At 35.9% G+C, this 15,012-nt stretch overlaps 3 protein-coding genes across 3 annotated transcripts; 1 reads left to right on the plus strand and 2 right to left on the minus strand.

Moving 5' to 3' along the window:
- Positions 1-1,004: 1,004 nt before the first annotated feature.
- LOC136822245 (cotranscriptional regulator ARB2A homolog) lies at positions 1,005-7,949 on the minus strand. The gene is made up of 9 exons (XM_067078489.1): positions 7,827-7,949; positions 7,403-7,510; positions 6,561-6,661; positions 5,837-5,914; positions 4,913-5,158; positions 3,485-3,604; positions 2,619-2,717; positions 2,195-2,285; positions 1,005-1,895 (listed from the first exon to the last, which is right to left on the minus strand). Exons 1-9 carry the CDS (start codon positions 7,864-7,866, stop codon positions 1,147-1,149), a joined length of 1,632 nt encoding a protein of 543 aa, XP_066934590.1. The 5' UTR covers positions 7,867-7,949; the 3' UTR covers positions 1,005-1,146.
- A 508-nt stretch (positions 7,950-8,457) lies between these two features.
- Positions 8,458-8,988, plus strand: LOC136822194 (uncharacterized). Its single transcript, XM_067078437.1, has one exon. The coding sequence runs from the start codon at positions 8,458-8,460 to the stop codon at positions 8,986-8,988; it is 531 nt and encodes a 176-aa protein (XP_066934538.1).
- Positions 8,989-9,338: 350 nt separating this feature from the next.
- Positions 9,339-14,544, minus strand: LOC136822246 (uncharacterized). The gene is made up of 5 exons (XM_067078490.1): positions 14,276-14,544; positions 13,265-13,450; positions 11,983-12,099; positions 10,947-11,312; positions 9,339-9,580 (listed from the first exon to the last, which is right to left on the minus strand). The coding sequence occupies exons 1-5, from the start codon at positions 14,337-14,339 to the stop codon at positions 9,474-9,476; spliced, it is 840 nt and encodes a 279-aa protein (XP_066934591.1). The 5' UTR covers positions 14,340-14,544; the 3' UTR covers positions 9,339-9,473.
- Between the last annotated feature and the right edge of the window lie 468 nt (positions 14,545-15,012).

The raw sequence follows: 15,012 nt of genomic DNA on the forward strand, positions 1-15,012 counted from the left end.
GCCATATGCGAGAGTTTATACTCGCGAAAAATTCTTGACAAAATAGAAAATCTGTAAAACTTTAAACTTTGATAATAAAAAGTAACTTTTATGGCACTTTTTAGCCTGCTCAAAGACTAATAAGTCAAAGGACAAATGTTTCAAGCCAATTCCAAGAAGTATTTGTCTCTCTAAGCCATTTTTTCATGTGAAAATTCTCAATTTTATGTCTTGCTTCGCGAAAGTTTATGCTCGCGAAAAATATTTTTCCGTTAAATTTGCGAAAGTAAATGTCGTGAATTTCGCGATTTTTCGTCCTCCCGAAAGTTTCTGCTCGCGAAAGTTTGTACGCCTAAAGTAGACCACAGAAGGTTTCTGTAATCTAAATATCCCAAACCATCTGATTATTCCTTTAAGGTAAGAACACAACATAAAAGGTTCTGATTTGAAGAACAAAAATTCTTCTTTGAATGACAATAAAACCTTTAGCTTTAGTGTCGGCAGGTTTCCAGGCAGGGTCGTTCGGATGACGGTCACCAATATTATTTTAAGTCCAGCCTCAGGGGTTGACATTTCAAAAATGAGCTCCTCAAACGGAGAGGGAGGTTATTTTTATGAAATAGCCCATTACAAGTATTTATATCTTTGTTTTACTTTCTTATTTAATTTAAGCGATAAAAATATTTAAAAAATTGAAAAAATATTTCAAGACAAAAAACCTTTCGGTAAAAACACAAATCTGAACTACTTGGGTAATCAAGAAGTAACATATAATTTCTTTCAAACTATTTACATTTTATGTCAGGTATTCACCAACTGTCCACGGAACAGCTCACAATAAGACAATAGTTTATATAACTGTAGCTTGAGTTTAAAGCTTCGAAGGAGCTCGAGTGGAAACTCTTGGATAGGAAAAGTAACCACTTATTTCTCTCACCCAAAACGCATGGTTTTCACACAAACGCAAGATTGAAAGTAAAATACGCCAATTTATATTTACAATGGGAAAACAAAGAGTGCGGCGCTAAATTTAGGTCTCCATTTTTTTCTTCCTTCAGAAGAGTTTAAGATTCCTCCCTAAACCTCCGGGCTCTAATTAAACTTGGGTTGGGTTGAACCATCCTCGTGGTTACAAGGTTTTATTCGAGCTAGTTTTTCTAGAGTGTTTTAAACATCTGTTGCATATGGTGGTCTTAAAGGTTGTCTCTTTGGCTTTACTTGTTTTTTCTGAATTTGTTTTTTTCCACTACTAAATATTTGCAATGGACCCCAAGTAGGTGGAAAACCCTTTTTTGTTGAAGCTCGAAGCGACGTCTGGTTTGTTGCAGACAAGTAGGAAAGATTTTCATGACTTGAGAATCGTTTAAGCTTCGTTGACACTTGTGAAGAAGTCTTTCTTTCGATGCTGGGAGATCGTTTTGTTGAGTTTGTTTGTTGAGCGCTTTCCCCATCAAAAAATGTTAAGTGGTTTCTATTGTAAGCTGCACCAATATTTAGGCTATCAAGACTTGTCGAATGCTTCAGGTGTGATTTTCCATTAAATTGGTTGCGATTGGTAGCTCTACCTACTCTTTCTTCTTTGTGTTTCTTCTCTGACTGTGCTTGATTGGAATAATGAGCTGGATTGAGTTTATTTCTATCTTTACTCGATGATCGTTGAGTTTCATTCCTTCTGTTCACACTTGATGAACGTTTATGCTCTGTCTTCTGCGTTGCTCCCTTACGGTCAAGACTTGCTGGTCTTTTGTTTGCCATCTTTCTATCGGGCACCCTACCAACTCTTTCATCTCGATGGTCGTGCGCGTTGGGCCATGCTTTGGAAGAGTTCTGTTGATAGGGCCCCTTCTCTTTTTGATGGATGAACTTCCAAACATCTTCGAAAGCTTTCCAAGGTGTTTCTTCATGAACTGTTGTTCCTTTAAGAAAAATTCAATTTTATTGGTGATTATGTAATAGGCCTTCGTGTAAAGAAAGAAGGACAGGAATGACTCATTGATAGTATCTGACTCTTGTTTTTATCATTGAGTATATATGGGGTACACCCAAAACGGAAATCTAAATCGGGAACATGTATAATTGGTAATTTTATAGCCACCGAAACCAAAACGGTTTCTAGATGTAAAGACTCCCATCGATCGTATCTAGGTCTTCGCTCAAACAGCTCGTCATTTATTTAAACTGAGCTGGAGGAAAAAAAGGGTTTTTTATCACGTACCTCCGGAGACTGTTTTACAGTGTGAACCATGATGTGATCTTTGAAAGTTTTGACCAAGAGGAAGAGGACTTGTCACCCAATTGCATACTTTCTAGAAAAAGGAGAAATATAGAAATATGCGGGAAGTCCGTTGCACACCTAAATAATGCAATCTCTTAACCACGAAGAGCCACTTGTATCCCTTTTTGTGGTAGGGGAGGACGCCACTCTTTCTCCCTGGATTGCTCCACTAACCCTCTATCGATGAGCATAATTGATGAGCATCAAGCAGAGAGGCATCAAGTACTATTTTAGTACTAAGTACGAAGTATTTTGTATGATCCAGGCTGGAGGTTGAACCCACGACATAACGCACCGTAGCAGGATGTTCTACCATTGTATTACGGCCGCTGACATGTCAAGTGGTATGAAATATACTACGTACTGTTTGTAGCCAATCACGAAGAACAAGTGAGTCAGAAACCCAACAATCAGTCAACGCTACTGCAAACGTTCTTCGCATGAAGGATGGAATATTCTTCGCCTGTTAACAACAAAAAGAAAGAAGTGATGTTTATAACATAATGTTGTCCCTTAATCAAACCTTGGCTGCGCAGTAGGCTTCTGAAGGATTGCTAATGGATTTACAAGGAAATGACGTCAACATTCGTTGTCTGTAAGAATGTCAATGCAACGTCTTCACACATTTTGACGTCATTCCTTCTTGGTAAACTCGAACCTAGTCTCCTCACACTTTGAAGACTGATTGATAATTACTCTCCGATGAATAACTACTGGCTGGACCACTAAGAAAAGTGAGAAAAACATCACGAGTACAAAATGACGAAACTTTCAATTTTTTCGAAACTTCCCGGGGGGGGGGGGGGGTACTAGGGCAAGATGGGTTACGGGGATGCTCCGCTGGTCAGGGTACCTTTTCTAACCTCCACGAGTCCCCGGTAGGGTCGCAAAAACACCAAAATAGAAAAATCAGTCCCTCGTAGGGTGCCTTTTTTTTGGAAAATTTGGGGAAAAAGTAGAAAATTTGAGAAAATTTTGGAATTTCAGCCCCATTCAGGGTCACTTTTTTCGCAAATTTCGAGTCCCACGTAGGGTCCATTTTTCGAACCTCAGCGGAGCACCCCCGTCGGTCGACAAGGGTAGTACCCCCCCGGGCGAAACTTATAGTAAGAAAAATGAATTATGGTCTTCATTATTGGAATATCTGTTTTAGACGACACTTTTTGCCACTTTAAATGTAAATGACTATATCTTAAGAATTTGATCTTTGGTTATAAAGCAAACACATACTGCATTCATAACCACAGATCCACCAAAACTGTGTGTCACTATAGCAACCGGTGCATGGGGAATTTTCTCGATCAGGTTTTTCCAAATATAATTGAAGTGATCTTCTGGTGAACGAAACATCTGAAAGAAAGGATTAGAAAGAAAATATTGTAAATCAGACTCGAACCCTGTCCCTTAGCTCGCTTTTTTTGATTTCCTCGTTTTCAGCAATTTAAAGTTCGGGCAAATTCGCATTTGGGCAAATTGATAAATTTAATCGAATATTTCAATTCGGGTGGGGTTTAATAGACTAACAGGCTATATTCTGAGCCCTATTGGACTATTCCTCAGATCCTAAGGTACTACTTTCGTGGGAATTTTCCTGTTTTCTCAAATATTATGACTTTTGATCCCGGGGGGGGGGGCACTCGATCTGAAAACGACCATACGTTCGGCCCAAAATTTGGCTTCTAAAATCGGACCCTTACAGTGCAGTGAATTTCCACGAAAAATCATACCCTTACAGTGCACTTTTTCAAAATTTCTCGCCCGTAAGGGCGAAAATTTTTGCAATTTCCCAAGAAAATGTGGAATTTTTTCTCCAAAATTGACCAATTTTGTGCCAATTTTACCAAAAAATTGGCCTTTTATCACAATTTCCTACCCTTACAGTGCAGTTCAGTGCAGTTTTGTAATTTCCTACCCTTACAGTGCACTAGCTGAACTATGAAAAACCTACCCTTAAGGGCCGAACGTCTGGTAGGTCATTTACCTTGAGTGCCCCCCCCGGGCTTTTGATTGTAGCTCTGGTGGTACGTAACGTCCAAACAGCGTTCATTTAACGTCCATAAAACGTATGAAACGCTACATAGACGTTAAAACAACGTTGTGTATAAGCTTGGTTTTCCTAGGGAGTAATTAATCAATATTGGGGCAGATCTAAGATTGTGGAAGAAATTTTCGAAAAAGTAATAGTATCACCGTAAAATTTTTGACGATGACGTGATGAAGAACGGCTGGAAAATAATCTGATAATAATAATCTTTAATATCCAGATACTTTTTAAATGTCTCTATATGTTTCAAGTGGCCCAGACCTTTAGGAACACCCACTTCTCACAGACCGGGTAGGATTTTTTCAGCCAGTGGGGATAAGAATAACGGAATGAAATTCGATGGGGATTGATATTTTCATATTTTTTATGGCTGGGCATTTTAATTCTTTTGCTTTCAAGTCACAAAAGTCAGTGGGGACGGGAGAAATAGCAAAATATTTTGCAGTGAGGATTGGTTTATTAGATTATTTTCAGTGGGGACAAAAATGGGAGTTTAATTTTCCACTGGGGACGTTAGCCAATTTTTGCAATGGGAAGGGTTCCATCGGGTCTGTGAGAAGGGGATGTTTTAGGAGCAAGTTTCATGTAATCAATACAAAAGAAAATGTAATTACCGACGAACGGTGATCATATGGTTGATTGATATTCACCACCACAACACCGTAACCATATTGGTGAGCTTTCCTAACATACGGTAACATTGAACCTGCGTCTACAGATACATTCATGATCAATTTTCTTGACCATTGGCCAGCTCTGACTACACCACTACCATGCATTAAAATCAAGATCTTTTCATATCTCTCAATGTCTTTTGTATGGAAAATGAAATCGTTTGATAGACCCAATGAACTGGAAAGCTAAAAACCAAAGGAATTAAATATTGAGGGTTCGTCTGGTTTGACAATATTTTATTCAATTTTTAGAACAATTGAATTTCCCCATCGGAGAAACCGAGAAATTGGTAAAGATCTTTTACATCAGTTCTACTCTGGAGACATAAAAATCTAATGAAGCTGGTAATTATATCCAGTGGATATTCTACTTTCACACCCCTGTCTCACAGCCCCGGTGGAACCTTTTTCCTCAGTGGGGATAAAAATTCCAATTTGAAATCCCAATGGGGATAGAAATTCTACTGTTCCGAGGTTAAAAAAATCCAGTAGGATAGTTTTGGAGTGCAATTTGTAAACATTAAATTTCGAGTTGGGGCTGAAAGGGTATTCTCCTACCGGGAACTAAATTTTTGTCAAATTTTCCAGTGGAGCTTGGATCCCAGCGGGTCTGTAACACAGGGGTGCGCCTTCAGAATCTAGAATCAGCTATACCCGGCCATATCTCCAACGACAAATCGGATAGAATATACCCGTCTTGCTACGATGTCTTCGGGCCATCGTCAACTGCGATCGCTAACTTACTTATAACATAATATGCTGGCTTTAACTGGCTTCAAACTAAAGCCAGGAAGGGAAATAATGAATTTTTTCAATAAAGTTTAAACCCTCCCGTAAAGAAATATTCAATGTAGCTCTTCATACTGGTAGATATCTTTTAACCAACTGCAGACCAGTGTTCGATTTGTCTTGCAGTAAACCATAAACATACTTCTCGATGATCTAAAAAACAATCAGAAATCAATATTTACCTGTTCCCGGTGTGATTTCATTGCCCGATAACACAAAAATAAGCTGGTGAATGTTTGCCCCTTTAAAGGTTTTTTTTTTAAATAAGTGATATCGTTTGCCTACTCATCAGTTTTATTTTACAAGCTTTTTCACATTGGATTGACACGGATGTGGAGCAAAATTGGTCAAAAATTTTCGCGAGATTAACTTTCATGGATTTGTCAAAATTCACGAAAATCGCGAATTTTTTTTTGTGGAAGTTTCTACAACTCAAAGGTATCAATGAACGTTTGAAATTGATTGAGCAACCTTGACGGCCTATTTCGTTCTTGGGGTACACGTTTTTTTATAAGAACATCCAAATTTTTTGAAGCCTTCGGATGTTCTTAAATTTTTGAGTTTTAAGCCTAAAAATGTTCTTAAAATGTTCTTATTTTCGCCATTTTTTGAGTTTCGTTGTCCACTTTCCTAAGAAATTGGGTATTTTAAGGTCTGTAAAGCCTTAATATGTTCTGAACTTGTTCTTAATATTTCAGCCATCGAAGCCTTATGTTCTTATGTAGTTTGTTCTTATAAAAACACGTGTAGCATATTAAAGGATAAAATCAAACAAATTTGGTTTGATAAAAGAATATACCTTTCCTAAATGTTCGTATCGTTTTTGGTTTTGACTTTGGTGAGCAAATTGGTTGAAAACGAAAGTTGAATTTCTATGAATGTCAAACAGTTTCCCATTACCTATAAAAAATTCGAGAAATGCTATGTACAGTTTATTGTGAATTCGACTGAAAGAATGAAGATAAAAGCGAATTCTAAGTTGAAGTACATTGAACCAGCCATGCCATTTCATGTATACAATTTTTGGAATATGGACTTGTTTTCTCCATGAGAATTAATACACAATGAAATCCAGCTCAATAGAAAAGTTAGAGGAGTTCTCCACTAAAAGCGTAAACGCTTTTTTTATAAGAATACACTTTATAAGAATGCCCATGATGAAAATGGCCAAAAAACTAAGAATATGCTAAGAATATCACCATCATGGAATTTTGCTACTAAAGCTAAGAATGCCATTTTAAGAGCATTTTCAATTATAAATTATCAATTATCCCCAAGTTAGGCTCACTCCTTTTACAAAAATGCCATTTTATGCTTGAGACGTATGTACTAAATGTTAAATCTAGTATGAATTAGGATCCTAACCTAGGTGTGCTGTAAAAATATTTTAGGATGATTTTCCCAAAAAATTTAAGAATATCTATGATGAAATGGATTTACACCACTCTTATAAAAAAAAGCGTGTATGTAAAATATGTTCATAAAGGTTCATGGAAGGATTGACGTCGAATGTTGAAAACTCGTTGCATTTGTTTTTCTCAATGAACAACACAGGATATTGCCATAAATTCTATAATACCGTAGAAAATGTAAACCATCACATTTGCTAGAGGACCTATAGGTACTAGGTGTATAACTTACAAAATTGGTGATCAGCTGCCCGGAGAAGTCTTTTTGCTTCACTCAAATCTTCGTTTTCATTTCTTTGACCTGAATCTCCCTTACCTCCATACATCGAAGTTGGACTCTCTGAAAAGATAAAAGTATCCAGTACACATTTTTTATAAGCAACCAAGTGGCTTGAGCCCTCAAATCTGCCAATTTGTTTTCTATTGGGATAGAAAATGAGCTTGAGATGTCGACTCAATGTGAAAAACAAATCAGAATGGGGGTATCAAAAGTATCACCCTTTCAGTGCATTTCAAGGGTCTCGAAAAACTGCCCTTAAGGGCGAAAGATGCCGTGGGTCAGACCATACGAGTGCCCCCTCCCGAGTTGAAATGATAAGTATGCAAGACCCAAATTGACAAATTGTCCACCGGGTCAGAAAAGAGAAAAGACTTACCATTTCTACTGAAACCAACACCCATGCTTCTCTGCCACATTCTTGGATTTTTAAAAGCAGTTTGGTTGAATTTCTCTTTCTGTTCTCTTTCCTTACTCTACACGAGTCTAATTTCTCTGAAAAATAACGTAAACAGTTGGATAGCTTTATTACTATGTAGATTTTATTTTCAAAAAAGACGATCGAATTCTACAAGGAATTCCCCTTCAATCCCTTCGGGGAATTTCCAAAAGGACTTCATAATGTTATTGTAAACATCAGCATATTTATGAATACAATTCTGAGAAATGTAAAAGGCTCTTTCCAATTCAGGGGAAGTTACGCTGACGTAATGTTTTGTGAGAGCCAATCAGTATTCACTGAATGTACAATACTTGTGAGGGTAATTTGTAACAAACAAATTTTTACGGTTGTTTTCGTGTTTGTTTATGAAAGTTATTTTAATCCAATCAAATTGTTTCTCTTGCTTTGTAACATTACATCACCAGGCTATATAGAAATTCCCTTTAAAATTAGGTGGTATTTAAACCTCATTTGGCTTCACAAAGACCTTTTGCTGTTGGAGATTTATCTGGATAAGAAGGTTTATATACACAGGTCGAAAAAAAATACAGATTTTGAAGAGGTGAAAATGGTTAATCTAGAACGTCTAGATTTCATTCCAGAAAGCGCTACTGACTCCAGGTACGACCATCAATATGGCAAAGACAAAGAAACGGGATTCACCAGAGGTGGTTATGTCTTCAACCGCCCAAATGGTTGGAATAAATACGCCCTGAACATCAAAGGAAAATATGTCAACGACGTTTGGTTTGGACCAGGCGAAAGGGTAAATGAGAAGTGTTCATTGCCTGGGGAATGGGCTATTTCATACCATGGTCCAAAAGATCATAAGACGATTGAAAAGATCATTGCTGGGGGATACGACGTCAGTTGTAGCGAACGACAACAGTATGGGGAAGGAATCTATTCATCACCAAATTGGGAAACAGCTGAAAGTTTCGCAGAAACATTTAATTATAATGGGAAAAGAATCAAAGCCATGTTTATGAATAGACTGGATATGTCAAAAACGAAAGTTCATTATGATGGAAGAAACGTTTATGTTACAGAAAATGACAGAATGATTCGACCGATCGCTGTCCTGGTTAAAGAAGTGTAGATAGTTTGAAAACAATTTCTTTAATTTGAGAGATCAGATACTACAGCCTTTCAAGAAAAAGTTTGAGTTAAAAGTTATCGATTTTTGATGCTGGGGCTGTGAAAAAGTCTTTAAAAAATGAGTTTTTCTTTTAACGCGTAGTTAGTATAAACGCAATCTTAGGAAGGGTGTCGTTGCTTCCCTTTTCTAGTAACGTCGAACATAGATCTTAGAGAGGCTCAACATTTACTTTTTTTATTCCTAAGGAATATCAACACTGTAAATATTCAGACCTGGCGCAGTTTAAGTTAGATAAAATTCTCGACCAGTGAGTGAATTTACAAACTATAATCTGTACCTGTAGCTGCGTATGGTCCTTTTCAGTTATATTTTTGTATGGTAAAATATTATAGAGTAAAAGTATATTAAGTAAAATTTACAAAATTTATAAAATCAAAAAATATATTAAAATATGAAAAATCGTCTATAAAAAATATGATAAGTATTTATCTCTGTAAGAATACCCTCACGATGAGGACCAAAACAAACAGGTAGAAACTTGGTGCATTACTTTGAGCGTTGCTCGACCCACCTCCATTCTTCTTGCTCGTAACTGTAACAACAAGGAAAGTAGAAGTGAAATATTTAGTTGAAAATCAAGGATTTTGAGACATCGGATTAGATATATTTCTAGAATTTTGAAATGAAACCTTTAACGTAACGGTGATTTTTGGTTCACATAATCTTTTGCTTTTTACATGTTTGATTTATCCTGATTTATTTACATGGTCCACTCTTAAAATGATATTTAGACATATAAGTGCTCCGAACTAGTAACTATTTGACAAAAAAAAACCCAAACCCTTGCTCCTATCAAACCCCCAAACATGCTAATTTATTTTCAAAACATTAATTCGCATACGAGGTGCTAAACGAAGAAAACGCCAATACAGAATCTATTTTACAAAAGTACAACTAACTTTTTCAAAATGTTGAACTCTCATCTCAACTCTCTAGAAATCTAAATAATGAGGCTCAAAAAAATGCTAAAAATAAGAACAATACTGAATCTGGAATGACTGAATTTTAACCAAATTATAGTTATTAAAAGTATCAAAAATAGGGTCTTGAACCTAAAATGCTTGTCTTGCCCTACAAACAAGATAAAATAAAACTTAAGGCTCAAAGTGCCAAAAAGTCTCATAAAATTACTATCGTTTATAAAAAAGTATTTGCACCCCTCCCTTCTTGCTCGGACCTTCCAGCCTATTTGGGATACGACAAAACACCTTCCTCTAGAAATGACTCATTCTTTCAGTTAATTCATCACAGACATGTTCATTTGGGATTTTCCCCGGCCGTCAGTGAATTTCTTGGTTTCTGCAGCCAACGTTTTTGCAAGTTAAGCAGAATTTCAAAGGATCAGACGGTTCTCACTTATAAACATTAAAATATATGGCGCGCGTAAACATTGAAATATATGGCGCGCGGAAGCGCCAATAAATGATATCTTGTTTAAAACCAAACTGCTTATGTTGTTTAAAAAGAAACTATCATATTTCAAATGCAACTATAAGAAAAAAGTACATTGTCTCGATTACTAGCAAGTTTTATCATATGCGCATACGCGTTTAGTTACATGCTTGCACGGAAAAGCGAGAAAACTATCAATGTAGGTCACAAGGACTAAAGTTAGCAGTTTCTCTCCATTTTAGACCAATGACCAGCAACTTGTCTTTCATTAATAATCTTAAATGGTCTATCTCATGACCTGCTTTCTGGTCTGCCAATTTGTTGTGTAAGGATACCCTGCGCTGCATTTTTGTGTTGCTTCTTTCTCCCACCCCTTTTTAGTTTCTTTGGATAACTGAGGCAAATTTCACTCTCCTCCGCATTGCTTCAACTGAGATACTTTCATTAAAAAAAAAATCAAACAAGATAGTATTTACTGGCGCTTCCACGCGCCATAGGAATAATACCTTTAATTAGTTTTATTTCTTCATGAAAAATATTTCTTGAATTCACTTTATTTCCTCGTTTCGTAGCAACGTGGAGATCAGCTACACAAAAATACGAACCAACATTGTCCACTTGTAAATCATGTATGGTTAAGCGTGATGATAAGAGAAGTGATCGGCCTCTAGTCTCTTGACGTGTCTCAATCTTTGTTTGGTTGTCTGATAAGTCTTCCATGTTTGATGCATTTCCTTTCTTCCAGGAGATTGTTAAGTTTTTGATGTTTTCAAATATGTCAGTAGCAGCATGGCATTCAAATGATATATCTCCGCCTTGAACACCAGGCACTGGTTTGCGTGGACTGACTGACATCCGAGGTTTACCTTCCTCTGTTGTTAAAGTTTGAAAAATAAAATCAGTTTGTAGAACACAATGTAGACTACTTCAGGCGTACAAACTTTTGCGAGCAGAAACTTTCGCGATTTTCGCGAGAGTAAATGTCTTTGAAAATTCTCGAGAGGGTAATTCGCGAAAGTTTCTGCTCGCGAAAAAAAATCTGAAAAGGAAATTTACTCAAATTTTCCTCTTTGATGATAACAAGGATAAAATTTAGTATAGATATTATGCCAAAGTCTATCAATTGTGGTTTGAATACATTTGAGTGATCAAAACACTGGTTTTATGCACCGAAAACTTGAATTCTCGACTAAAAATCTACCTCATTCGCGAAAGTTTATGCTGGCGGAAATTTTTTTTTTTGTCAAATTCGTGAAAGTAAATGTCGTAGATTTCGCGATTCTTCGACCTCACGAAAGTTTCTACTCGCGAAAGTTTGTACGCCTAAAGTAGATAGAGCTACTTCTAACTGAACTTTGCTTTCTGATGATTTTGATGGAGCTCAGCCCAGTGAAGTAGAAAAGAGGATATCGCAAACTTGAAATTATATAAAAATACCAAAACAATGGTATATAAAACCCATGAAGCTAGAATAAAAACATAAAAATTGGCCATAGTTTTTCTGTTTGTTTTTCAAAAAAAGTTAAGATAGTTCGAACTTACTTGGGATGACGAAAATATTGAACGAGTAGAGAGTATCATCGACTTCACAGCTCCCATGCTCATCATTTGTAGTATCAATCTCACTCCAAACTACCCTCGATCGCGTCTCAAAAGCATCTGAAGTAGAGAGCATAAGTATATAAGTATCAGTTTTGATTATCGTTATTTATTGCAGTGTTACCCGGATCACTTCATATAAACGCCCAGACCTTTATTGAATTTTTTGGATTTCAGGAAAGGCGTTTATTCGGGGGGCTTAATTCAAAGTAAAATGGTACATAAACAATTTATTAACGTTTCTAAAGATTCTGAAATATTTGTTGTAATGTGAAATATTCATTTTCATTTTTCATTTTCAAAATTTGCCTCATAGCAGTAATTAGTACTACTTAGAAATATTGTCAATGTTGTAATTACTCATTGTTCAATCAGTGCACACTTGATATAGTGAATGGAATTTTGATCCTGATTCAGTCACTAGGATAAATCTGATCGATCATGGTAAGTTGCGACTGAATATCTGTATTCCAAGGTAAATTTCTAAATACATAAATATAAAAAAATCTTGAAAGCGCTGAAAACGCTATACTTTCTTACCTACATTTCTTAGTTAAAAACATTTAATGGTTTTTTTACTTGTGATTTTACTCATAAAAACCTTTGCTTTTGTAAATATTTTTCGAATAAAAGACTGAGTTTTGGTCAAAAAACCTTAACGAAGGAGATCAATTTTTGATTTTTTAAATCCTTTAGCCTAGTAGAGCCTAACTCAAATGAATACTTTATAAATTAAAATTTGGTTAAAAATTTTTTAAAGAATAGACGATATCAGCTTTCCGAATTCTCCCCGAATGATTACCCATGATGCATTGCGCAAAAAAATTCACGGAAAGTCGATATCGTCCGTGAATTTTTTTGCGCAGTGCATCGCGGGTAATCATTCGGGGAGAATTCGGAAAGCTGATATCGTCTATTCTTTAAAAAATGGAATTCTAAAACCCTTTACTTTGCTGACAATCAGCATTTTTCTAACACAAGTAAAATTGAAAAAACACCACAGAGGATTGCAAACTCAAGCCTTTTTACGACCTGGGTTTCCATAATCAGCATAAAACTTTCCGTTCCAGCAATATATAACAACCCCATTCTTCTCTTGGGTTAAAAAAATGCTATTTTTGGATTCTGCTCCCCGACAAAATAGAGCAATATTGTTTAGGTACCAAAAACTTAGCCTTCATATGCTTATAAACGTTATACTTATAAAAAAAAGCATGTAATTTACTTTGCATTTTTTCACGAATGATGGATCTGGAAGATGTATTTGTGTATTCTTGATTATTCGTATTGACAAATTTGATGTCATGTTGCTTCTGTTCTTTGCTTCCGTCAACCTCACATGAAACTTCAAAGGATGAACCATTGACTGGAAATGCCAATCGTGGATGGACATTCACTTTCAACGACCAAACTAGAATGTAAAGAAAATGTGTGTTTTTATAAGAATACACGTTTTTTTATAAGAACAAACTATTCAAGATCATAAGGCTTCAATGGCCAAAATGCTAAAAACAAGTTAAGGACATTTTGAGGCTTTGTGGACTCAAAAACACCCAATTTCTTAGGAAAATGGACAAAATTACTCACAAAATGGTCAAAATAAGAACATGTTAGGAACATTTTTAGGCTTAAAACTCAAAAAGTTAAGAACATCCAAACGAAGGCTTCAAAAATTTGGGATGTTCTTATAAAAAAAAGTGTGCAGAATTTCATAAAAAATATATAAAGTACAGCTCGAGACATACTGAAATACTGTCTTTCCGGCGAAAATAGGTTGTTCCGGCGATTTTTAAATACGGTAGTTCCAGCTTCAAAAATCAATTTTATTGAAAATTGAAACATGGCTTGATGGTGGGCATTGCTATTAATAATGTTTTTTGAATGAAAAAACAACCAATTATATGATTTTGGGTCATTTCTATTTTCCCTAGGCAAAATCCTAAGGGCGAAAAAATTTCGCCCTTAGGGTTTTGCCTGGGGAAAAAAGAAATGTCCCAAAAAAGGGATGTTCCACCAGTGGGATTTTAGGGGAATTTTTCCTAAGGCATAACCATCCTATAGAGAAGGTCTGGAGAAAGTTTCAGCTAGATCTTATTGTTTTCCCGTAAATTATGCTAAACGACCCCACTAGAGTCCGCAAAGCCTTAAAATGTTTTTCACTTGTTCTTAACATTTTGGCCATCGAAGCCTATGTTCTTAAAAAAAACGTGTATAATCAAAACTTTAACGGACTTACCATGCTTATTGAATGAAACAACAATGAAAGTTACCAAAAACATAAAATTCATTTTGCATCTCATTTTTGATCGATCCTTCCTCTCATATGTTAAACTCTCCACTCAACAAAGATATAACCATGAGTGATATCTTTTCATGCATCATCATATTTATGAGTGTCCATTCGTAAGAAATTGTTTGTTTGTTATTTGAGAAGCTGTTTACACTATGATAAAGCGTTCCAACCTCCTTACAACTTTCTTTTCCTGTTGTCGCAACAAGTCTACCATTTTGAATTCCATACTATTTGTTTTTATCAATAAGATTTTCTTTGTTTAGCGAACAAAAGAAACAATGGGCTCATCTTCAGTATTGTTCTTAAAGAATAATTTTTTGGTGTATTTGAAAATAGATCCATCTAAAAAGCAAACAAATCGAAAGTTAAGCAGATTTGGTATCACATGTGAATCTATGTGACAAAAAATTTACGAAAGCACCTGAAAAAAGCCAGATTTTGACTTGCGTGTTTCTTAGTAACGAACAGTGGTCAAGAATACAACAAAAGTTAAATTATCATTCCGAGGATTAGTTCACCAATCTAGCCCTACTTCTTTGCTAAGAAAAAAAAAATCAACCAACCATGGTGGCGCCTCCTTAGACACTATTTGGCCCCTCCACTTTCAAAATTGATTCGCCGGCCCTGTGCTTATGTGGATGTTTCGTACGTTCACCGTAGAGTAAAATTTTTACCTTAAG

The sequence above is a fragment of the Clytia hemisphaerica genome, unplaced genomic scaffold (genome assembly GCF_902728285.1).
Source record: "Clytia hemisphaerica strain Z4C2 unplaced genomic scaffold, Clytia hemisphaerica genome assembly, whole genome shotgun sequence".
Lineage (NCBI taxonomy): Eukaryota > Metazoa > Cnidaria > Hydrozoa > Leptothecata > Clytiidae > Clytia > Clytia hemisphaerica.

What these genes read in the sequence shown, in the direction of transcription:
- LOC136822245 (XM_067078489.1), bottom strand. Translation starts at nt 7,866, where the DNA reads ATGTGGCAGAGAAGCATGGGTGTTGGTTTCAGTAGAAATG. An exon ending in TGTTGGTTTCAGTAGAAATG is followed by an intron (nt 7,511 to 7,826) that starts GTAAGTCTTTTC and finishes TTATCTTTTCAG; the next exon opens with AGAGTCCAACTTCGATGTAT. An exon ending in CATATGATCACCGTTCGTCG is followed by an intron (nt 3,605 to 4,912) that starts GTAATTACATTT and finishes CCTTTCTTTCAG; the next exon opens with ATGTTTCGTTCACCAGAAGA.
- LOC136822194 (XM_067078437.1), top strand. Translation starts at nt 8,458, where the DNA reads ATGGTTAATCTAGAACGTCTAGATTTCATTCCAGAAAGCGCTACTGAC.
- LOC136822246 (XM_067078490.1), bottom strand. Translation starts at nt 14,339, where the DNA reads ATGAGATGCAAAATGAATTTTATGTTTTTGGTAACTTTCATTGTTGTT. An exon ending in CATTCGTGAAAAAATGCAAA is followed by an intron (nt 12,100 to 13,264) that starts GTAAATTACATG and finishes TCTCTACTTCAG; the next exon opens with ATGCTTTTGAGACGCGATCG. An exon ending in AGAAATAAAACTAATTAAAG is followed by an intron (nt 9,581 to 10,946) that starts GTATTATTCCTA and finishes TTGTTGTTACAG; the next exon opens with TTACGAGCAAGAAGAATGGA.